This window comes from Protopterus annectens, chromosome 7.part0 (assembly GCF_019279795.1).
Source record: "Protopterus annectens isolate FY-2018-M chromosome 7.part0, PAN1.0, whole genome shotgun sequence".
NCBI lineage: Eukaryota > Metazoa > Chordata > Ceratodontiformes > Protopteridae > Protopterus > Protopterus annectens.
In genome coordinates, this window is record NC_056739.1 from 485,064,908 (window position 1) to 485,089,085 (window position 24,178).

The 24,178-nt window shown below is 39.7% G+C and overlaps 1 protein-coding gene across 3 annotated transcripts in view; it reads left to right on the forward strand.

The window, feature by feature from the left end:
- EIF4E2 (eukaryotic translation initiation factor 4E family member 2) overlaps positions 1-24,178 on the forward strand; it is a 378,071-nt gene that overhangs the window by 115,338 nt on the left and 238,555 nt on the right. For all 3 annotated transcript variants that reach the window (XM_044077084.1, XM_044077083.1, XM_044077082.1), the window contains exons 2-3: positions 3,164-3,260; positions 14,719-14,853. In XM_044077084.1, the coding sequence (XP_043933019.1) occupies positions 14,719-14,853 (135 nt within the window). In that variant the 5' untranslated portion in view covers positions 3,164-3,260. The remainder of the gene's footprint in view (positions 1-3,163; positions 3,261-14,718; positions 14,854-24,178) is intronic.

Consider the following 24,178-nt stretch of genomic DNA (forward strand, 5'->3'; position numbering starts at 1 on the left):
ATATATATATATATATATATATATATATATATATGACCGACTTCTGGTACACTGACTTTCCACTCGAGGTACATAATCGTTTGGTTATCCCGAAAATTAATAAATAAACTGGACAAAACTAAACCCAAGGGCTTCGCTCAGCCCTCCCCCCTATTTGGGGGGTTTGCCCCCACACCCACCTAACTAAATATGCCAACTCAGATTGCACTACCATGGGGATAAGGGGCAAAGGTCAACAGCTTGGCCAAGTGGTTGCTTACCTCGAGTGGAAAGTTCCAGATGTCAGTCTTCTGGGTTTGTCGGTCTTTTCGTCTCGGCGATGTGAAAGTCTGGTAACTGACATGTCTGTCTACAAAAGTAGACCCATATATATATTGTATATAAAATGTGTGTGTAAGACTGTAAACCTTCCAGATCTTTGTCATTCCTTACCCCACCCTAGCTGCTCCTGTCTTCCTGGAGACTTCACTATCAATCACTGTTCCTATTTGGCCTTTTTCTGTCTTGGCTAAATTCTTAAACCTAATCATTCTCTCACCTTGGCATACCCAAGTGTTCAACATTTAGGTTCATAGGTTGGTACTAGGCTATCAGCCCTAGTGCCTATACAAGCCTAGCCATAACAATTCCCTGTTTTTTTCCATCTGTGCTTTTCCTTGGTTCCCCCTTTCTTCACCATTATACAGATTCTGTAAAACTTTTTAAATCTTTATAATGGTGAGGAAAGAGGAAGTCTTTTATTTTAGACTCTGAGAGGTGTGGAAAGCCCTGAACTGTGAGAAAAGAGCTTTTTGTCAAAATGGAAAGAAAAAATTTATTTCAGTTTTGCTTAAATATTGTTTTTGCACTTCTTACCTGTGTGGAGATGCATTTGTTTGGTACCTTTCTGCTTTATACCATGTATTGGTTAAAAAAAACAGGAGCAGTCATAGAAACCCCTCAAAATACTGACATCTTACAGGAAGGTCTAACACACAAACATGACTGGTGCCAAAGCTATGGCTTCAGTGCTAGACTGCATAATAATACTTTTGGGAAGTCTGCCACTCAGGGGAAACTACCTTAAAAGTAAACACTGTAGTCAGGGATTTGTGGACTTGGATAGATAGCCATATGTTGGTCGCCATGTTACTAAAGTAGTAAGAGAAGCATTAAGTGCCACTCACCTTATACGGCCATGGGATCTTGTCTATGGAAGTTGGTGTGCAAGTGTACTCTGCCCCCATCGGACATAATGAGTATAATGCTTCCTTCCATATGTATCTCACCAGGCCCATGCAGCAACTCGAATGTCCACAGAGGTTTTCCAAAAAAAAAAAAAAGTACAGGGCACAATGTCCTATACCAGCTGCCTCAAAACACTATATCGATTGTCTGTTTCCTATAGACTGCTGAGAGGTGATTTTATACCTGGAACACAAGACATCCTTGAATCCCACTGTGATGGACCTTCTTCATATCTGCAAATATAAACAGGTACCAGAACTACTAGATATAAGGATGTAAACTGGTATTATTTCAGAGAATCCCCAGTCTCTGGAATAGGCTTCCCATCCATGGGAAGCAAAGCCCTTCCCTTACCCTGTTTGAGCGCAGCCTGGACCATTGGATGGGAAATAAGAATTTCACCCTGGTCTGACACCTGTGTCTGTAATGGACAAAGGCAGCTGCTAAATCATGCCCTAACATAAACCCATTAAAATATCCTCTAAGGCACAATAACTCATGGGATACATTGGATTGCACAATTAGGCTTATAAAGGCCCCAGTGGCTGTTAGCGTAGTATACACCTAAGAACCTATATCTTTTCTACCTCCATAGGATCTTTGTTTTTTTCTCACAGGCTACCCATGTTTGGCTGCAGCAGTTTCAACTTTCTTTTGCTGGAGTCATTGTGATAACTGTGGGGCTGAAACACTTATCATAAATAGCTTGAGTTTAGAAAGAGTATTTCAACAACATACGTATTTTTTCTTCTGCAGTCAGTACTTGTTCTCTTAGACTCTACTTCTGCAATACTTAGTTTTTCTCAACCCCTCTAAATAGTTACTTTTTCTATATCTTTTTCTGATTTATTACTACTTTGCTTTTAAACTCCTTTCATTTTTCCCATTCAAAGGCAGGCTTTCTGAAGTGATGTTTATTCATCCCTGATAAATCTCAAATCATGCTCGCTACCTTTTAACTTAAATTCTTATTTCTTTCAAACAGACAAAAAGACTTTCATTCTTACTTATCTTTCGGCTTTTATTTTTTTTTTTTTTAGTTTTTGGTGAGTGATCTAATTATTGTATAGTTCTCACTTTTTTTTCAGTTACCATGCTCTGGTGTAATATAATTTGTATACAGTTACCCATGCTCTGGTGTAATACAATTTGTATACAGTCTTTCTCCATTTATTGTATTTGATTTCTAATCCATATCTGATTTTTGTTTTGCCTACTTTCTAAACAGTGCAGAAAAACAAGCAGCCACATTTGATTACTTCAAACTGTGCATATTCCTTGGGTGCAGTTTTGCTTCACTAGCTGGCAGTGTATGTCTGTCAGAGGTTAGGAGGTGCTTTCTGTAGGTCAAGTTTTCTGTGATACCATAAGGAACTGTGGTTGTTAAAAAAGAAGTAATACAAAATATTCTAGTTAATAACTTTTTATATCATTTGCCTGTTGGTACATAGTATACTGTAGTTTTGTGCGACTGGTGTTTTTGAAGGATGGTTGTTGTACTGTAGCAGGAAGGGAGCCAGTACTTGGTGCATATTAAAATGTATGCATCGCTGATGGACATCTCAAAAATGTTAATCCCATTTTACTGTTAAATAGCAGATGCAGTGAAGTATGTGGTAGGAGTTGTTACAAAATTCAGTGAAGGGGGGGGGGGTGCTTTTTTTGTATTTTTTTTTTCCTTGAGCACTTTTTTAATACGGATTTTCCCCAGGACTGATGATGGTGCTTGTCAGATATGGTACTGATCACATTGAGCCTTCGGAGTGGTAAAGCCCCAGCTTACATGACTTGCTAGGAAGACATAACAGTAATCCATATTGTTTTATAATTTGTCCTGTGAATTTAGACCTGTAACTATAAACATGTAGTCTTCTTTATTACAGGTGTTTTGTGTTTGGGTTTACCAGTGATATTTTTGGTGGCTTTTGGCTTGTAGGTCAAAAGATAATGCAGTTGAAGAACATGAAGAAACACAGCATACCGAACCAGAGAAAAGTGATACTGAAACCAGACCCAATGTAGTAAAACCTAAGGTAGGTGTGGATGTGTATCCATGAGAGAGAATACGCAATGTGCTTTTATTTGCCTTGAGTACTAATTTGTGTTAGTTGTTTTTTGATTTCTTTAGAATTATCACTTTAAATAACTTCAAAGAAAAAAAAAATCTCATCCTATTCTGATGAACAGTCAGATGGGAATTATCAGTGGTTGATTTCTTGTGGTAGCATAGCATAATTGTTAACTTCAGAACATAAATAAAAATATATACCCTTGTTTTTTTATAGAAAGCTAGGACTTCTTCCACCAAGTTAAAAAAATTTAATAGCTATGGTTCTGTCCTTGCACATCATACTCACTTTTCCCTATGCACTGACCTCCTTTCAGTTCATCCGCTATATGCTGTTAAACAATTTAAACTGTTCTGTCCCTCCCACCCCGCAGAGGCCCAGTGCTTACAGTAATTTATTTTTTTCAAAATTCTTTGTTCATGCATATTCATCATGATGTTAACTGACATATTTCTATTCTTCATGCGGTGTTTTTTTTTTGCTTATCCCCATACTTTTTATAACCTAACTATAGATAAAATCTGAAATGTAACCAGGTTTTTAAAACCTAATCTCACGTTATTTTATCATTTCTAATGCTAGTTTACATTTCATAATACATTTTCAACATCAAATCAAATTATTCTGCATCTTTGGTATGTTTCCCCCTACCATTTTCTGTTACAAATATCCATTATTACTTTAGCCATACTGTAAATATACTTTGCCTTTGTCAGCAATCACTTTCTCTCTCACTGTATCATTCCTCCTCTTGCTGAGGCATAGGTCTCAACCTCTTCAGAGGCCAATGTGGAGAACAGACCCTAGCAATGTGTGACAAACAGTCAAAATGTGGGACACCTTTTTTTCACTATGTGAAAACGCACCATTTCCTTGGGGCCTGGTTGAAGTAGGCTTTTTGCCAAAGGTATTACGTTAGTAAATGCTGTACATTTGTTAAGATTCAAAAAGACACACATGTCAATAAATAGTTAGCAGAAACAATTGATAAAATGCAATATACTCAGTAGAAAATCATTACACAACAATGTTCAAGTGCTCTTTAGCACCTGCTTTTCCAACCCCTTCATATCTTCTCCCAACTAAAAAAGTTCATCAGAGCAGAAATGTTTAAAATATTGCTGCCATGACAGAATAAGCAAATGTGAATTAATATGCACTTTCTGAAATAAAAGCAGTCAGTAATTATTTAGTAAATGTAATGCACCACATTTTCTCCAAAACTAGTCAGCCAAGCTTTCAAAGAATCGGGGACAAATCCAGACATAATCAGGGGACACTTAGTATATTGACACATTGAGAGAATAGAGAATGTGAACAGAGAATTGCTCTTATAAACTTAGCAAGTTGCTTAAATAACTGAATTTGTTAATATGCATTTTCCTGAAGGATATGAAGTCTATGTCAGACTTTTAATATTCAGTAATTTGCCAGAAAACCACAAATTTTATGAGCAACAGACCAAAAGGCAAGCATCTGGACATTCTGCCAAAATTTGTAACTCCAATCTTGTCTGAGATAAAGTTTAATCAGTCCTGCACGCTGCACATTCAGCCACTTACCTCAGCCCAGTAAGGGAACAAAGCATCTGCAGCTCCAAGTTCAGCAGTCCACATCCCCCAAATGCAATCAGGGAGAAAAAAAATAAATCATCCCAGCAACAGCAGCACCACCACGACCATCTCAATTCCCAAATTAAATAAAACTAACTGTAGCCCTTTGCCGTCATGTTAGTGGCCCAGTGTACAGTCAAAACCATACCTGATGAAATGCACTTCCACAGCAACTCCCGTTCAGCTGGTGCCTCCCTGTCCGGTCTCTGTACCCCATCCCTCTTACCCACGATCATAACAAATGAACTCCATGAATGTTCAAATAGTTCAGTAACTACAGGACAGCGTGCGTTCAGAAAAAAACAGCCGTAACTCTCAATGTGTTCTTTTCTGCGCCCTGTAATATCCTTTTTGAAAGTATTGCAGTGGCGCAAAAACTAGTAGTGGCACGTGATTGGCCACATTTTGTGCCTCCCAACTGGCTCCCTTTGCAACAGGAACATATGCTTGATTGGCTTGTATACCGCAATGCCGATTGGCTTTAATTGCAGTAAACAAGCCAGTCAAAAATTGTAAAGTGGAGCTATCACTGTTCAAAGCGGAACTGCGGAACAGTGATTTAAATCATTCCCAAATGCGGAGCATTCTGCACAATCCGGAGCACTTGGCTGCCCAATGCTGAGGTAATTATTTAAATGTTGTTTATTCCCCAATTCTTTTGATTTATCTTTATTTCACATTTTCAGACCACACCCTCTTCTGCTACTACCTACTTGTTCTGCCTTTCCTATGTTATCTATCATCTGTAGGACAACCACCACCACTGTCTTATCTTTCCTCATCTGTTTTCTTGTAACTGCCTTTTTTGTTAAAATCACTAGTAGTGTTCGGAGTGTCCGATTTATACTGTTGTAGCTTTAATTCTCATCTCACCTTAAAAGCATCAGTTATTTCTTTAAATGGACTTACCCACCCCATTTCTGTGCCAGGACTGCCAGTGTCATTCTTACATTTCTTTGTTTCAAAAGACCAAAAAAATGTTCACTATTGCCTGTGTGATATCGCTAGCACACTTCACTTGCCGGTGGAAACATTTGGGGTGTAAAAATACCTGTGTAAGCATTTCCAGGTAAAAATTCTGAGTTTTCTGGATCTAGTTGCCTATGTAGGTATTAGACATTTGTTTTTTATTGCTCCTCCAATATGTGCAGTCCCCATTGTTTGACTCAATTATTTCTTACTCTGTCCATGCATTCTCTGGTCCTACTACTTTAGTTTCTATAAGTTCTGCTTATTAATTTTTTGTGTTAACTATTTATTTCCATTCTAGATTCTGGTAAGTCCAGCCTACATTCTCCCTGCTTTTGATGATTATACTTTTGCTTATGCGCCTCCCGCAAGCCCAAGTATCGTAGTCTTAGTTGATCCACCTGCTTCTCCCTTGCAGCTCCCCATTGTATCTCTCCACCCTGTACAATCTATTCCAAGCATCTAGGAGCCTGGTTTCCTTCCTCAGTGTTTTCCACTTTTTTGTGACTTGGTGTAGTCCAGTCTGCTGTGTTATTGTTGTTGTGTTTTTTTTTTTTTCCTAGTACATCAGACTGTACTGTTTCTTTCAGAAGTTTCTGCCTCATATGCTGCTTTATTTCAGACATGGAGTAGTATATATAACGCTCTACATAATTTCTGTCTTCTCTTGTGTCTCCCTGCAACCAAAACCCCAGTCTCCTCCCCTCTTCACTACTTTCTAACAACATGTTTCCACCGAGTCATATCCCTCCGTTTGCATCAGGTGAACTTTTCTTATCCTTGTCACCTGGTAGCACTGCTCTAGTACTGGCATTCCTCTGCCCCCTGGTTCTTCTGACAAAGTATCTTTGCTCCACTGAACCCTGCAGGTATCGTTACCAAAAAGAAAAAAAAAACTGTTAATACCCTTGATATCTGTGCCCATATTCTCTGATCAGGCCTCTATATAACAGACCACCAAAGGTACCACAACCATCCTCACTGCCTGTGTCTTACTGTTAAACATCATCTTCCACTCTCTTGGATGGCCACTATTTTATCCTTTACTTTTTCCCACATCTCTCTTGCTGCTTCTTTTACTTCTTTTCTTATCTATACCACTGCTTACTCATTCTTTGGTGTCTCCATAGTTGAAGATATTTGTTTAATAGATTCATGTCTGACATAATTCACCTTAACTGTCTTGGTTTTATTCAGTGTCTTCATATTGTTGCAAAATATCAAATATATTTTTAGTCTGCCATTTTTTATCTCGTATACAAAGAACAAACATCATCTGCAAATAAAGCTATTTGTTGCTGACCAAACTAGTTGCAATATTATTTATACCGAGACTTTATTGTATCGGGTGAATAATCTTGGGGACAGCCCTGCATTATTCCCCTTGTCAACTTAAACTTTCCTGACTGTCTTCTTGCTGTCTGCCCATATACTTTCACCCCTCAAAGAATCTTCATAATTTAATCTACCCATGTTGTAGACCATGCAGATCTACTTGTGTCTTTCCATAAGAATTGCCATCCAACTCACTCAAAAGAGGTTTCGGATAGTAAAAAATATCTGCTTCACTGGACTGTGTTTCACAAATGTTCTGTGCATATTATCAGATTCTGTCTCTCTGGAATCCACAAAGCTACACTGATTTAATGCCACAATCCTACTTTATTTTGCTAACCTCCTTGCTAGTATAATCATAAAAACTTTATAGGCATAGTTGAAGCAGAGCAATCAGTCTATATGTTGCTAGATCTGATGGATGGGTCCTTGTATAAAAAAAAAATTGCCACTACTGCTTTTTTGCAAGAACCTGGGCCTTAACACCCATCAATATTTTATTGAACCTTTTTGCTAAATCATCATCATAGTTTCTTTTCCTAATTTCTGTACCTCTGGTACTCCATCTAAATGTGGTGTTTTTCCGTCTGCCTGATTTAGTGACTACCGCTTTTATTTCTTCTTGTAATACATCACCCATTAGATTTTGTTTCTCTCTCTTGTTGTGTTAACCTAGAAATGTTTAATTTCTTAAACTCAGTCTTAATTTCTGTCTCTGGGTCCCGTCTGCTTTCCTTGTATAGCTCCCTATAATACAGTTTCACAACTTTACATAATCTTGCTTGGCTCACTCTCTAATCTCCCAGAATTTGGGTTCCATAATACTGTTCTCCTGTCCGTTTTTGATTTCTCAGTATGTGAGCTAATGACTTGACTTCATACCCCATGAGGTATTTTCACTATACATCTGGAGTAAAACTGCCTTTCTCTACTCTTTTAGGAGGTTTAACTGGGCTTCTATATTGACCTTTTTTTTCTGGTCTGTCATTCTGTTAGTATTGTTTAATTACTTACAAACTTTGGATGTAATCATATGTATCTGTTGCCAGTCACTTTAATTTAGCCTTAATTTAATTCTGTTAATCTGTTCTCATCTCCTGCACAGATATTAATTGCTGTAGGATTAGCCCTTTCCATTCCCCCAGTCCTCTCTGTCATCATGCCAATTTGTAATCTCCAGTCTAATCACAATCCTCTGCACCTTCTACTGCAGTGCTGCCACCACTGTTTCAAGATTTGACAGCACTGTTTTTATAATCTTTGATTAGGTTTTTGTGTTCAATGGGGAAGCATAACTTTACATCAAAACGGCAATTGATCTTGCAGTGCACGAAACCTTAATTGTCAAAAACCAAAACATCAGTCCACAAAATTGATCTTGCAGTGCATGAAACCTTAATTGTCAAAAACCAAAGGATTTAAAAAAAAAAAAAAAAAAAAAAAAAAAAGCTTTTGTAGGGAGGCAGACCCCTCTCCACCCTCCATGCCTCTGCTAATTATATGTACCAAATTAGATGTCTCAGTACAGTGGGGAAAGGGGTATATTCTCCAGTCCCTACTGTCCTGCAATCTTGTATTGTCAAAGCTGGTAAATGGCAATCAGCTGAACCAGCTCTGCTAAAAATCGACTTTCCATTTCTTAGAAAGTTGTGCTCCCATTCAGTGGAGATGTACACTATTTCTGACCAAATGCTATTTTACTGGGAATAAAAGGTATATTCTCCCCCTTCCTAACTTTACCACTACATCCTTTATCCCCAAAACTTTCAGAAATGTTCCCACATATCTAATTTCCCCTGAGTATCTTGCATTTCTAGTCCCCCCCCCCCAGAGATGTGTAGTATATTGTAAATTAGGCTTTTATATCCCCTGCTGTTCGCTCACTCTCTCTCCCATTATCATGTTTATTTCATGTATTCTATTCTTGGGTGGAATAGGTACATTAGCCAGTGTCATTCTCCGTCCACACCAGTGTACTGGTAGTATAACCTATTATGTTCATCATTCTTAATTTCTGCAGTAGACTTTTTTAGCTGAACAGCAACTGGCCAGCTTCACACCTTCTCCCTGACTGCTGATTGGGAAGGCCAGAAGAGGGAAATTAGAAGTCAGAGTGAAGAAGTCTTCAGTACTTTCTTGCTGTCTCAAGGGGCTAGATATCGTGAGACCTCACAGGAGCAACAATTGGGTACTGACTTCATTTCTTACAAGTAAGTCCTGTGGGGGAACCCTTCCAAATAGAAAATACTTTATATTTATTTTCTGTAGATTGCTAGTAATTTTTATTTAATATCTGAAATTGGTAAGAATCTGCTGTTTTTAGTACAGGGCTTATTGAATACTAGGATTATTTTTGTGACAAAAACACATTTGCAGCTTTTTGAGACATTTTAACTGAAGTGTAAGGATTTAAAATTTGGGAAGTACTTTTTATGAACTTAACACTTAAAGTGTACACAAGCACCAACACACGAATTTTACGTTGTCATTTTACTGCTGAGACATTTTTTTCGAAGATTATTTAATCATCTGGAAATGCAGTTCATGTTTGGTGTTTATGTAAATTTTGCGACAACTTACCTTCATTTCTTTTTTCTCTTGGTGCATTTGCTGTGAATGGGACTTGGTTCTAGTGTACTTCTTGTACTTTCCCTTCTGAATGTTATGGGACTGTGTGGGAATGTGTAAGCCCGTGTTCGCAGTGTGTGAACACTTACCTGACATCTTATTTCTGACACTCTTCCCAGCAGTTCTTGATGGCTATCATTTTTCTTTAGCTACACAATGGATTCTTAAGCCAATCTTGCTATTGTTTCCCACTGCACATTAAAAGAACAGAAGAGGAGCCCTTGCCTACATTGTGGGCTCACAGTGCCTTTGCCCCCCTGGTGGGTGACTACAGTGGCCATTTGTTGTTCCTTAGACCACCGATTGGTTTCTCCGGGTTCCTGTTGTGTGGTGTCTTCTACCACCACAGCCCGAAATTAGCCATATCCTCTGTAGCTGTAGCAGTATGTGACCTGGACATGGGGGAGAACTATTTATTATCTTTTTAAGTCTGGGAGTTTCTCTGGGATGATGATCTCAGAGGAGCCAGAGAAAGAGACCTCTTGCCTCATATGAAGTGCCATCTCTCATTTGGTCTTCTTCCACAGATATTCATTTAAAAAAAAAAAAAAAGAGGTTACACATGGGTCATCCAACGACATTTTGTCTTTCCATCTTGATGATTTTTTTTTTACCTTGGCCAAGTGTTTGCAGGCTTTGTATCCTGCAGAGTAGACATCCATGCCAGAAAACTGACTAGGTCAATATATTCTGAGGATTCTGGCACAGAAAAGTATTGCAGGTTTTTTTCTTTGTGATTCTCATACCCAAGACTCTGACTCAGAGGCAAATATGTCCTCTCCAGCTCCATTTGTGGAGTTTTATTTCCAAAAACTAGTTATAGGGTGAAAGATAACATTTTGTAGGAATAAGTAGATGATAATCGTCTTGATCACTGCTGCAGTAGCCTTAGTTATGTAGATTATATCCTGCCAAGGATCTAACACCTGGCCAACTTCCAAACCTCCAGGGCACTTTCCACATATGCAAACTGTCAGACAGTTCAAGCTGAGCTAACCAAAAAGTTTAGGCGCAAAATCCTTCAGAGCTTTACTGCCACTGAAGAGTGTGCTCTTCTGAAGCTTTCGTGGATTGACAGTTGTCTTTTGCTGTTCCTTTGCTGGGTAGATAGTTCCCTTTGGGGGGGATAAACTTCCATTTTCTTATTTGTGTTGCTGTTTTATCACTTTCCACTTTAGAAAAGTTATTGTAAAGCTAGGAGTGTTCTGTTTTAGCAGACTGTCACTAGACTGTAATATACTTTTAAAACTTTGTGCATGTTTCCCCAGTTACTTTAGCAGTGGTGTAAAGTAACTGAAGAAGGTTTGGCATTTGTTTTTTGTTTACTTATGTGGAGCTGGCGTATTTGGAAATTGCTTTTTACTGGTAATGATGATGTTTTTTCCTGTCAAAAAAGTAGCTTGTATAGACTGATGGTCTACTGGCTTTTGCTGCTTGTCTTCCGTGAGAAAGAAGCATCATTTTTAGCTTGACCATGGAGTAGATGGTTGGTTCTTCTAGCCCTAAAAAGAAAATATTAAGCAAACAGCCTTTGCCACCACAGCAGGCTAGCAGTTTGCCTCAGCCGCAGGTGGGTGACTCTGCAGTGTCCATTGATTGTACCTCAGGCCACTCAACTTAAGAGCCCTCTGATGTAGCACCTACAACCTCTATGGACCTGGGGATAGCCATGTCTTCTGGAGCTTTTGAGCTCCCCTCAACAGGCAAAGTATAGGCACTTTTGTTAGCCTTGGGAGAGGGAATAGGGGTTTTCCTTTTCTGTCAGAATGCTGTACCCGTCCTTAGGGAAGCTACTCCATTAATAACATGATTGACCTCATTTTCCTGTCAAAAAGAAACAGAAAATGAAGTGGGCATCTACGTCTGAAATTTTTTAAGGTATGAGTAGTTTAATATGTCTGGCTCAGGGTTTAATTCGGGCTGTTGATCATTCTTGTAAAGTTTTTTTTGGTAAAAGAAAGAGGGATACTTATCTTCTTGAAGAGATTCAACATTCTGAATCTGAACAGCAAGATGTAGGGAAGGATACATATTTTTTCCTCATATTTCTGATTCAGGCTTTGAGGAGTGCTCAGTTTCTGAGTCTCCCAATGGGGAGTTTCTCTTTCTCCGAGACTGTTGCTAGAATGTATCAGTTTTTTTTTCTCAATGGGTGCATGCTAAGGTTTCTCAGTTGTTCAGAAATCATACGAGTTGTTTAGAGAAGGATTTTCTAGATCCTACAACCATTCCTCGTGTTCTGTCTGCTTCAGATGATGTGTTATTACTGCCTGCCATTTTCATGACAGTCAGCCAGTTGTCCCTAAAAAGCAGATGGAATGTATACACTTCCTCAAACTTTTGGATTTTTATACACTATTCCCAAACCTTACCCAGCAGTTAAAGCTCTAGTTGATCCCACTGCTGTTAAGCACCTGGTCAGTTCCAATCCTGCTTGTCCTAATAAAGATGGGAAATTGATTTGAATGGGGGGGAAAGTGTAGACTTATGCAATTTTGATTTTTCAGAATTTTGAATTGTCAGGCTCATATGTAGTTTGTTCTAATTGTGAAAGTATAGGGCTGTTTATCTGCAGTTTCTTCTTGTGAAGAATTGCTTTATATAACTTGTTTTTTTCTTTTGCACAGTTAACTACTCCTGCTCGTTGTGTGCATCACTACTGATACTACTATCAGGGCTGAAGCCACTGGTACTGTTTTTTTAAGGAGGTTTGCATGGGTGCATTCTCAGAACCTCCAAGATGATGATAAAAATAAGATTTTAAATTTGCCCTTGGATAGAGATTTAGTATTTGATCCCTGTGTTGCGAGGTGATCAAAACATGTAAATGAAAAGACAAGCTGATCCAGAAAATCTGGTTCACCCTCCTTTTCAAGGGATTTTCTGTCTCTTCATTCGATTTTTGGCAAAAAGCAGAATCAATATTCTCAACAAAATGCAAATAAATGTTTAAGAAAAAATTGGCTAGGGGGTTCCAAAAAGACTCCTACTTCAGACATCTTCCCACACCTGGGAGTCTGTTATTTAATGGAGAATGGAGCACTTAAATTCCATTTTAATTTGGTGGGCTTAAATTATAAAACAAAAAGAAGATGGGCTCAAACGGCGCCAAAACCTTCTGGCCAGCCCATTTAAATAAGAAACCAGTCCAAAATAGATCACTTTCCCTGCTTCTTGACATGCCACCCTTATTTAAACCATGCGTTCTGATAAAACACAAACTATATCCAGGTTCAGTAAGGAGATCTCAAAGTTGGCACTACCATGCTTGTTATGTTATGAGTGCACTGATTTGAATGCTCTCTCTGCCTGGTCTGCCACATGGTCATTTTGTTCATTCCCAAGGTTTGAACGCACTGACTGGAACAGTCTCACCCCCCACCCCATGGGGCCATCATCATTAAATTCCTTCTTCCCAGATAGCACCCAGCAGTTGGGTGCCTGGAACATCAGGACAGCATAGGAATTGAACACAATGATGAACCTAGGCATAAGAGAAATATGGTTATACACCTACTCAGAAAGGCATCCCTTAAGCTACATGGAACATAGTAATCACAATACTTTAAGGGTTTCTCGGATTAACTAGTACCCTAGCCGTATGATTATTTAGCCACATCCCAGTAAGGAGAATATCGCAACTGGGTTGAATCCCCATTGCCCCAGCTTCGTACATGGCCACAGGTCCCACATTGGAGCTACAGCAGAATCAAACCCCTAAAGTCTTTTCCTTCCCAATTTCCCATACCTACTGAGGGATGATATCATTTTCTTCAAGTTAATTTAACCTACGGGAATAAATTAACTTTTGAATGGTGGCCAGCATTGTATGTACCACAACCTCCTGATCCATACAACCTGATATGTAGGTCGAGTTATTCGTTCAGTTTGTTTGATAAACACAGCTTAAATGCACTTTTCTCCCACTCGACTTGGCACCTCTTACAGTGTACGGTGTATGCGGCAATACAACCATGCTGCAAAAGTTGCACTAACTGGGCTACAATGGAAGTCATACTTCCTAATGAACACTTGGTTACATTCTGATTCTTTAGTACTTTTTCCATACATCTCACGCTGTATAAAGCACATAACATCCTAACAATACGTCACCCTATGGCTGCTTCCTTGGCAGTCCTTAAGAGACCCAAATGTAAACTTTCTGATGGAAGGGCACCCCCCAAGGCAGATCTGATGAACTGTAGGTGAAAGCACATTACAAGAAACCTCACAACTTCAGGACCCTTCGACTACTTCATTTAATAGATATTATGTTTAATTGTAATGACTTAATCAGCACTGGTATGAAAAGCATTTGTTAACTCCAGTGTTTTCTACTGCCAAAAATTGACTTTTTTAAAGATACCCAGGAGTCACTGCTTTGGTTTCCCTCCTGCACTATCTCAGAGAATGACATTCCCCAGGGAAGGCTGGTGCAGAAACACCCCCTCCAGAAACCTGCAAGAAAGTTGTTCTTGGCTAGTTGTAACTCAGACAGTGCTTAATCTGCTTTGACCAGTAAAGACTAAAAAGAAAAATATCTAGTTCCTGAGATTTGTCTTCTAGCTTGTACTGGCTTTTTTATTTCCATTAGGATTATGAGAAGGACCAGCAGAAGATCTCTTCAACAACACACCAAACTAGAACCTCATTTTATTATTCACGTGATTGCAGTTGCATAACACTGAGATTTTTAACCAGCTCATCATATGGGGATCCTGCTTTAACAAGTGTGGGTTAATAACTACTTTGGAGGTTTGTTTTAGGAGTTGTTTAAATCTGTATTTAGTCAAGTCTATAGAGTATCACAAAGCTATATGTAGTGCTACACCTTTTGGTTTAACTAGGTGAACTGTTATATATTTTTTTTATAACAGATGGCTATACCAGGAACTGGCGAGCACCCACTGCAGTACAATTACACATTCTGGTACTCCCGCCGGACACCCACTCGACCTGCTAGTACACAGAATTATGAACAGAATATCAAGCAGATTGGAACAGTAGCTTCGGTAGGCTTCCATTTCCTCAGCTTCTTTGGTATTTTATTGTGTTACTTGGTGAAAACTGTGTACAATAATTCATGTTGGGAGGGAGGGTCTTTTTTGGCCTTGTTAGGATTGGTTTTGTACAGCAAAAAGTGGAGTAAGGTGCTAACATTTGAAGAAAGAAGAGTGATGCATTCTGAATGCACTTAGTGTGCCCTACTGATTAAAAAGACTATGCCACAATTTCTAAACATTTTTTTTGGTTTTATTTTTCCTGTACAGTTTTCTATTGGTTATTATTTTGTGTGTTCACATTCTTGGGCATTATTCTGAAAGTTTTTCAGGCTGATTACCAGTGAAGTCACCTGAGCATAATCATTACTTTTGTGTTTATTAACATTTTTCCATTAGTAATATTACTTTTTGCTGTAAGTATTTTATGTACAGAATAAATGCCAACAATAAGATGGACGTAAAGTATTTTTATTTGTTAACCAAGTAAGTGAACTTGTCAGTAAACCCTTTTCATCCACAACCCGAGCCACAAAAGCTGAGACAACAAAAAAGGGAAAAAATTTGAAGGAATTGGAGCATAAAACGCACATTGTTTCAAACCATGCAAAATTTGGCATATTATATGTGGTAGATGTTTCCAATGTCTGTATATTAAACACGTTGATAAAATTTATGTGAAAACTAGAAATAGACTGATTCATGGTAAAACGCACCTACATGTGACTCTAAAGGGCTAGTATATTTGATGAATTATGTTAATTGTACAGCATTTTACATAGGAAAGACCGAAAGGAAGTTAAAACAAAGAATATATGAGCACACCAATGATATGAAAAACAAGAATAATAGGAATGCCCAGTATCGACACTGTTTAGAATGTTCTAGGGCAAAATTCTTTTTTTTTTTGTATTGGATGAGGTGGTCTGTGGGAGACCCGCATTGAGTACAGGGAACTATACTAGCAATTTGTATTAGTCAAACAACCCCCCAGGTCTGAATGAGAATGTTACATTCGCCCCAGTGCTTAAAATTAGGTCAGCTAGACTATAGGTTTGCAAAAAACTTTTATTTTATGTTCACCACTTTAATGGGTGTCTGACAATATAATTTTAATATAAAACAATTCTTTGAGTATTATTTAATGTGTTTTGTGTTAAGAATTTGACTTCACTGTACTAACGTTATTTGTCCTTTTATGTGCAATAATTATTTTGCCCACAAGATGGTGGTATATACATTAGTTTTACATTCATTTTCTATGGCTTGACCTAATGTTTAGTAATAGACTGTTGGTATAATTACTGTTTTTAAAAATGAGATGTAAATGAGTATTTGATTTATTTTTAGCCCCTTTTAGAGTAGTTGGTTAACATTTCTATTTATTTTAGTAGAAAACTGCTTTATTGATGTAACACTGATTTTATAGGTTCATAGGTGTGTACTAGGCTAATGCCAATGGCGCCTTTACAAGCCTAGTCCATAGAAGTGCCCAGGCATCATGCCGCCTGACATTAGTTGCCAATGCCTCTATCAAGCAGAGCCACTGGGGTGATCCCCAGGGTGAACTTTCCATTTCCCATCCACTCATCAAGATTTGTCTTAAAGAAGACCAGTGAGGTGCTCTGCTTGACATGTATTGGAAGTCTATTCCAGAGCATGGACAGTCTCTGGGTTATGAACCTGTCCCACCAGCATGTTCTGTTGATTGTGGTAATGAGGTTGAGGTCTCTGGACCATGTGGTGTGGAGAGATTGGTATTTCTTTAGATGTAGCATTTCTAACAGAACTGGGTCAGACATGGCTTTGTATGTCAAGCAGAGATCGCCTCTTAGTCAATGATGTGAGACGGTGAATAGCTGGAGCTTTTTGAGTCTGTCTGTGTAGGACATGTGTTTAAGGCCTAGGATCCTCTTTGTGAGGTACTTTTGTGGCCTTTCCAACTATTGCATGTGTCTAGTGAGGTACCTGCCAAATGGGGCATTATACTCTATGATTGGCCTAATGAAGGAAGAGTAGAGAGAGATGATTACCTCTTTCTTCCTGCGTGCAAAACCCTTGGTAATGAGATGTGCCACACTGAAGGACTTTCTGACCACAGTGGCAATGTGGTGGTCGAAGGAGAGGTTGCTGTCAACCTGTGTCCCCAGATCTCGTATAATGCCTTCAGTGTTCATTGGGCTCCCATCGATGTGGTAATTAGTGGGAACTGAGTTTTTCCCAAAGGGGATGATGACGTATTTTTTGGCATTAAGCTTAAGGCCATGGTTTCGACACCAGTCATTGGTCTCTGAGGCCTTTCTGTAGGATGTCTACATCACTTGGGGAGTTAATAATGGCTCCCAGCTTGCAGTCGTCTGAGAACTTAGTCAGCCAAAGTCCCACCGTGTTGGCCTGGACTTCTGAGAAGTAGATGCCAAACAGGAGAGGACCCAGGACCAATCCCTGTGTGACTCCACTCATGACTGGTCGGCAGTCTGACTTGGAGGTTGCTACTTTCACACTGTGGGTTCTGTCTGTGAGCCAATTTGCAACCCGCCTAGTGATATAGGGGTTGATGCCTAGTTTGTTGAGTTTATCAATAATTCCTGAGTGGGGAATGATATCAAAGGCCTTGGACAGATTGAGGTAGGCTGTATGAACTGCCTTGCCCTCATCCACAGCTCTGGTGACTGACTCAAAGAAGTCAACCAGGTTGGGCAGTCATGATCTACCTTTCACGAAACCAAATTGGGTGGGATCTAGAGTTTGGAGATTCCCTATATCCTTGTTAATTAGGTCCATGATGATGTGCTCCATAGCCTTACATATCAGACTCTGCAGGCTAATGGACCGATAATTCCCAGGGTCTTTAGTTGGGTCTGTAGTTGCTCCCGCTTTATGGAGAGGGATGACCGTAGCAGTGCACCATTCGATAGGGACAAAGCCTGAGGTGAGGCTGTGATTGAACAGGGCACACAGATGTGGTGCCAGTTCATTTTGTAGTTTGTGTAGAACACATCCAGGGATATTGTCGGGTCCCATGGAAGCTGTATTCTTGGCCTTGGACAATGCAGCTTTAACTTGTGCTGCATTAATGCTGGGTGCCTGACATTCACCCGGTATTGTGATTGGTCCTTTGGGAGGGGTAAAGTTGGCACTGAATCTGTCTGCCAGTATGTTGGCAATATCTGTTGGCTCAGTATAGGAGGTAACATTGTGCAGTAACTCAGAGCAAACCTGGGTATTGCCGTGGAGATTATAGAAGGCTTTGTGGCTGTTTTTAGTGTCTGCCACAATTCTGCCTTCATAGGTGGCTTTAGAGGTTTTGGTGAGGGATCTCAACTTTTTGTTGAGGCTAATAAGGGAGTTTTTCCAGTCTTGGGACTTCACCTTTTTCTGCAACAGTTTCTTCCTTCTGTTGTAGAGTTTATTAATGGCAGGGGACTACCAGATTGGCTTCCATTTTTTTGGAGGAGAGCGTCTTGGTTCTGTTGGGTATGGCTAGTTCCATACATTTATGTATGTGTTCGTACATGTATTGGTATATGATTCAGCAGTCTATTTTCCATTGTCATGGGTACTGTGACATTAGCCACCTCTGTTTTTAGGAGCCCACAGTCACATTTGGAGAAATTTTTCATGGTGGTTACCCTTGCTGGGGGTATGGGTGAGGTGTGGATTTCTATGTTGATTAGTTTTGTGGTTGGATCTAACCAGGGAGGAATTGACTATTGTTGTAGACTAACAGTTGCCCATTGTTAATAATAACCAGGTCAAAGATGTTGCTTCCTCAGGTGGGGGTAAGAATGAGCTGGTCTAGGCCATTGGAATTGAATTCCAGAAAGCATCTGTTCAGTGTATTGGTGCATGAGTAGTTTTCCCAGTTGATGGAGGGGTAGGTGAAGTCACGTAATATGAGTGTTGAGTTGGATCCTAATAGTTTCCAGGGTGCTTAAGAACGTGGAGTGAGAGTCTTGGGACATGGTTTGGGACCTATAGCAGGCTACGACCTGAATCACCGTCTTACCCAATGTTAGTTGTACCTGAAGTATCTCAGATGCGTTATGCTGGGCTACTAGTCTGGAGGTGTGCATATCCTTTATGAATATAGACACCACCGCCTTTGGAGCTTCGGCCCATGTTCTGTAGCCAAAAGGTGTGGAATGAGTTATAACCTGGTAGCGCAGGGGTGCTTTCTGCTACTTTAAACCAGGTCTCCATTACAGCACAAATGCTTGAAGCACTCCTCAAAGTGGATAACATAGACAAGTGCATCTTGAGATTTAGACTTCTAGCGTTGAGCAGCATGGCCCTCAGATTGCAGTTATTTATAGCTGTTATGGTGGTAGTTTGGTCTTTGGGACATCACCTAAAAAAGGCAAGAGCCTTAACCAGTGTCTAAAAACCCATAAATAAATGTTTAATTAATGATTTATCATTGGATGATTAAATGGGATGGGACTGTATATTGATTTATTAGTGGAATGACTGGGTGTCCATCTGATGAAGGTTTTCGAAAACGCATATGTTTTGGAAGTGTTTATGTATTTATCCTGTTTGTGTGTTCACTGTGTATGGAATAAAAGCCTCCTGCCTTGGATTGGTTTGGCTTGGTGTTTCCTGGTTTACTGGTGACTTTTTACCAAGTTCCTTTTTCTCCCTTTTTTGCTTTCTTGATTTTGAATAAGGAGATACTTTCTAACTTTAGCTTGGAGCTATGGCAACTGGGGATTCTGATGTGAATGATTTGAAGCTGCTTACAGGCCTACTAACTCAGTTAGTGCAGCTTCTGACCCCAATCTGTCAGTCTTTGCTTACTGCCGCCTTGTCGATATCATGTCCGAGGAATCAAGAAGGGTGATTGGCTGTGGAGAACAGAGGCTTGTTCAGCAACACCAGGAAGGTGAATGCTAGTATTTTGGCAGCTTCTAGAGGTAAAAGACTTTGCAAACAGATTACAACATTACCCTAGCCATTTTGGGCTAACAGACAGACATTCCGGATGAAATAGGGTAACAAGCTTTGGATATTCAAAATACTACATTATTCAGGTGACTTTCCAGTACATAATAATGAAGTAAATGACTGGGACATTGTATCTTTGCTTAATGAAGGGGAAATTCAGATCTGAAGTAGTTAACTTCATTTTATCTGCAACCTGTGGGTATACGGATCCGTATTGGATCCGAGCTGGCAACTTTTTTCTAGCATCTGCTCCAAGCTCTGAGCTCCTCCCCTTACCCATAATGCCCTACCATCTCGTATCTTCCCTCAGATCTCGTTTGCTGCGCCAGTAGTGTGCATCGTGGTCTCCTTTGCTCATAGCTAAAAGGGATAGTAAGTGGAAATTTTTACTTGTATCCAAGTGTGCTTGTCTAGGATTACCCTTCCTCCCCTTCTGTAGTAACGTGTTGGTCGTTAGTGTAAAAAAAAAGGTTTTTTGTATTAGAGTAGTAGTCAGGCCTGCCCTTCCCCTACTTGTGTGTGTGTGTGTGTGTGTGTGTGTTTTTTTTTTTTTTTTTTTTTTTTTTTTTGGGGGAAGGTAGTACCTTTGCCTTTGAGTGCAGGACTGTGGCTGACCAGCCAAAGCCTGTGTTCAAAAAATGTATAGAGTGTGGCCATAAGCTTTCCCCTGCCGATGGTCACACTCTGTGTGTGATATGTTTAGGAGTGATAAGAGCAGGCAGCAATGTTGAAAATTAAGTTACCACTGTTTATTGTAAGCGCTTTCGGCTCTGTCAATTCCAAGCCTTCATCAGACAAAACAGTATCACTAAACCAATCCACATTTATATACTTCAAAGTGATTAAACTTCAATTAATCATTAATTGATCCTTAAAGCAGTCCTTTTACATTGTGTATCAAATATATGTAAAAACTTTCATATTAAAATACATTTAATCTCCAGCTCAAACTAAAAATAAGATAAAATAACTTTTCCTAATGTAAATAGCATTTGGAAATATGCAAATAAATCAACTAGTATTATAAAATTGTAAACTTTAAATTCATAATGTTATCCTTAAACTATTAGTTCATTGCAAAAGTAATGTGTACATATGCATTTGTATAAAAAATAGCAACGTAACTTTTAAACATTAATCTTATTAAATGAATGTGTTTACGTAAAAATATGCTTAAATATCAGCAAACAAAATAAAAACTGTGTTATTAGTACTGATCTATTACCTTAAGCGTGTCTCATTATTAAAACCAATTGAATTAATTTTTCATAAATATATACAGTTCCCTCTAATAAACTATTTATCTTCTTAATGATAATAATTACGAACGATAGTTACGAACGCTCACGCACTTCCAGGCTTAAATGAAGCCTTGTCTATTAAGTGTGTGTTAAAATTATTATCATTAAGAAGATAAATAGTTTATTAGAGGGAACTGTATATATTTATGAAAAATTAATTCAATTATTTTTAATAATGAGACACTCTTAAGTTAACTGTTGTAGGCTACATGTTGTAGGCTACACACTAAAGTGTGATAGCCTTTTCTGATCGTTTGTGGTTTAAAGCTGTTTAAGTGTATTTTTTACTGTTTTTGCCTTATCTTTTCAAAAAAAAAAACAAACAAACAAAAAAAATTCCTTGTTTCCCGCCTTTCTAAGCTAGTATAGTCCAGTTTTCAGACTAGTGCTGAATTCAGGGCTGTGATACTAGTTTCTGAGTTGCCCATACCTTACTTGGATAGAAGGAAGTTTCTCTGCTCACCTGTGAGAGAGGGGAGCTTTGAGCAACCTATCTGTCCCTGGAGGAGTGGTTCCAGCCCAAAAATTAGTAGTTTATTGGCCATTTTGGGCTAATTTCTATCTCTTTCATTTCCCTACTATAAAAACCATGTTTGCACGGTTTTGCGCACTGGGCAGTGCCGGTTAGCTACAGTTAAATTATTCCCAGCTCCACTAAGTCTCCTCTTCAGTTTTTCCCTTGAAACTAGTCTAACTCTCAACCTAAGCACTCAGAAAGCATCTTACAGCCCAGCACTTGCTCAGACCTAATAGCAAGCACTAATATACCCTGACACTGATTCCCCAGCAGGGCAAGGCTCTTTATTCACCCCTCACCAACCAAGCGACTAAGCAGCTCACTCTACTATTCACGCATGACCAAAGGACAACTTTAGGTGCACTCTCCAGTCCAACTGGTGAATCTGGTTATCCTGAGGCAATGTTACAACTGCCTCATGTACACAGACAACCCTCTCCTCCTACCACAAAATGCTAACATATGTGAGAGATGCAATTATACAGCCAAACTGGAAGCTAAGCTGTTTCCTCCCAAGACTGGAACAGACGGTCAAGAGGAGAAGGTTAACACTTGTACCACAACTCCAGCCGCACACAGACCTACTAAAACAGCACTGGCAAAAAATACACATAAATACACAAAATCATACTCGGAGGCTCTAAATAAAAACCTGCAAAAGCATCGGAGACCTCCAAAGCAGACACCCAAACAACCTGCACTTCCCATCACAAACCAGACAACACATAAAACACAAAATCAGTATGCCGTGCAATCACTGCCCATAAGGCGAAATAACATACCTAACACACTAGTAATAAGTGACTCTATAGTCAGGCACACTGACGTCCCACTCACTAGGCTGGACAAGCAGAAGGTTAATGTTAGCTGCCTGTCGGGAGCCAGAATCCGCCACATAACACAAGCACGCAGGTCACTCCAGAACAAGTACAAATATGACTCTGTCATTGTTCATGTTGGTGTGAATGACCTGAGACGTACCTCCCTGGACTACATGAAAAGAGACATGGAAGAGCTCTCTGATCATGTAGCCCAGGCTGGTATGACCCTGACCCTGAGTAGCATCCTGCCCTCACCAAGAATGATACCTCAGTATAAAGAAAAAATGATCAATTTCAACAATTGGATAAGCTTCTGGTGTCATTCAAAGGGGATCCAGTGTCTGTCAGCCTGGGACGACATGCTGGACAAGCTGCGTTGCTTCGCAAGAGACAGCTTGCACCTGTCACCCCTAGGCTTTTGAATACTGGCCAAGGCTCTTGCTGCCCCCATAGTGCCTTTTTTAGGCAAGGCTCAAAAGTCAAACCCACCTCCATAAACAGCACAATTAACAAAAAACTGAGGGTTATGCTACTCAACGCCAGTAGTTTAAATCTCAGAATGCACGCACTCGAAGCACTCCTCAGTATGGAGAACGTCAACATCTGTGCAGTAACTGAAACCTGGTTCAAGGCTCCATAGAGCACCGCAGCAGTATTGGGCTACAACTCATACCACACGTTTTGGCCACAGAACACAGACCGAAACACAAAAGGAGGGGGTGTATCCATATTCATCAAGGATACCTACACCTCCAGGTTAGTGGCACAGCATGATACCTCTGAAATCATCCATGTGCAACTAACACTAGGCAAATCTGAAATGCAAATTGTGGCCTGCTACTTATCACCCTCCATGACCCAGGACCACCACTCCACCTTTCTGGAGACACTGGAAAACATGAAGGTCCTACCGAACACCCTGATATTGGGTGATTTTCAATTACCTTACCATTCACTGGCAAAATTACTCTAGTACAAATTCCCATGCCCAACGCTTCCTGGAATTCACAACTCAAACACCCTGGATCAGCTGGTAAACTTCCCCACCAGAGGTGAAAACATATTCGACCTGGTCATCACCAACATGGGCGACAGGTGTTCCACACCGGATGTCAACCCGTCACTGGTTAGATCAAACCATAAACTAGTCGCTCTGGATGTCCACACCCCACCACCACACCCAACTAAGGAAACCACAGTAAAAAAAACTTTTCTAAAGCAAACTTCACCTTACTTAAGACAGAGGTGGTATGTTTCACAGCCCCCGTGCTAAAAGATAAAGCTGCCCAAGATGCAGAAACCTTTAGAAATGCACTGTATGAGCACCTACAAGGATGCGTGGATCGTGCCATCCCTAGCAAAACCATGACTCGCTCCTCTAAGAAAAGGAAACCAGTTTGGTGGACCCCTACAATAAACAGGCTATACAACAGAAGGAGGAAACTAGTTCAGAAAAAAAGCAAATCCCAAGAAGGAAAAACATCCCTGATCAGTATCAGTAAGAAACTAAGGTCCCTCATGAAATCATCCAAGGCTAACTTTGAAAGAAGAATAGCCAAGGATTCAAAAGATAACCACAAAGCCTTCTTTAGCTACGTTAAGAATCTAAGTGGCAACTCGCAGATATGCACTGAACTAGTGCAAAATATACTGAACCTACTGATATTGCCAACATCCTGGCAGGTAGATTCAGTGCAAACTTCACCCCCCCTCCTCACCTCCAAAAGGGCCCACAACAATATCGGAAAAGT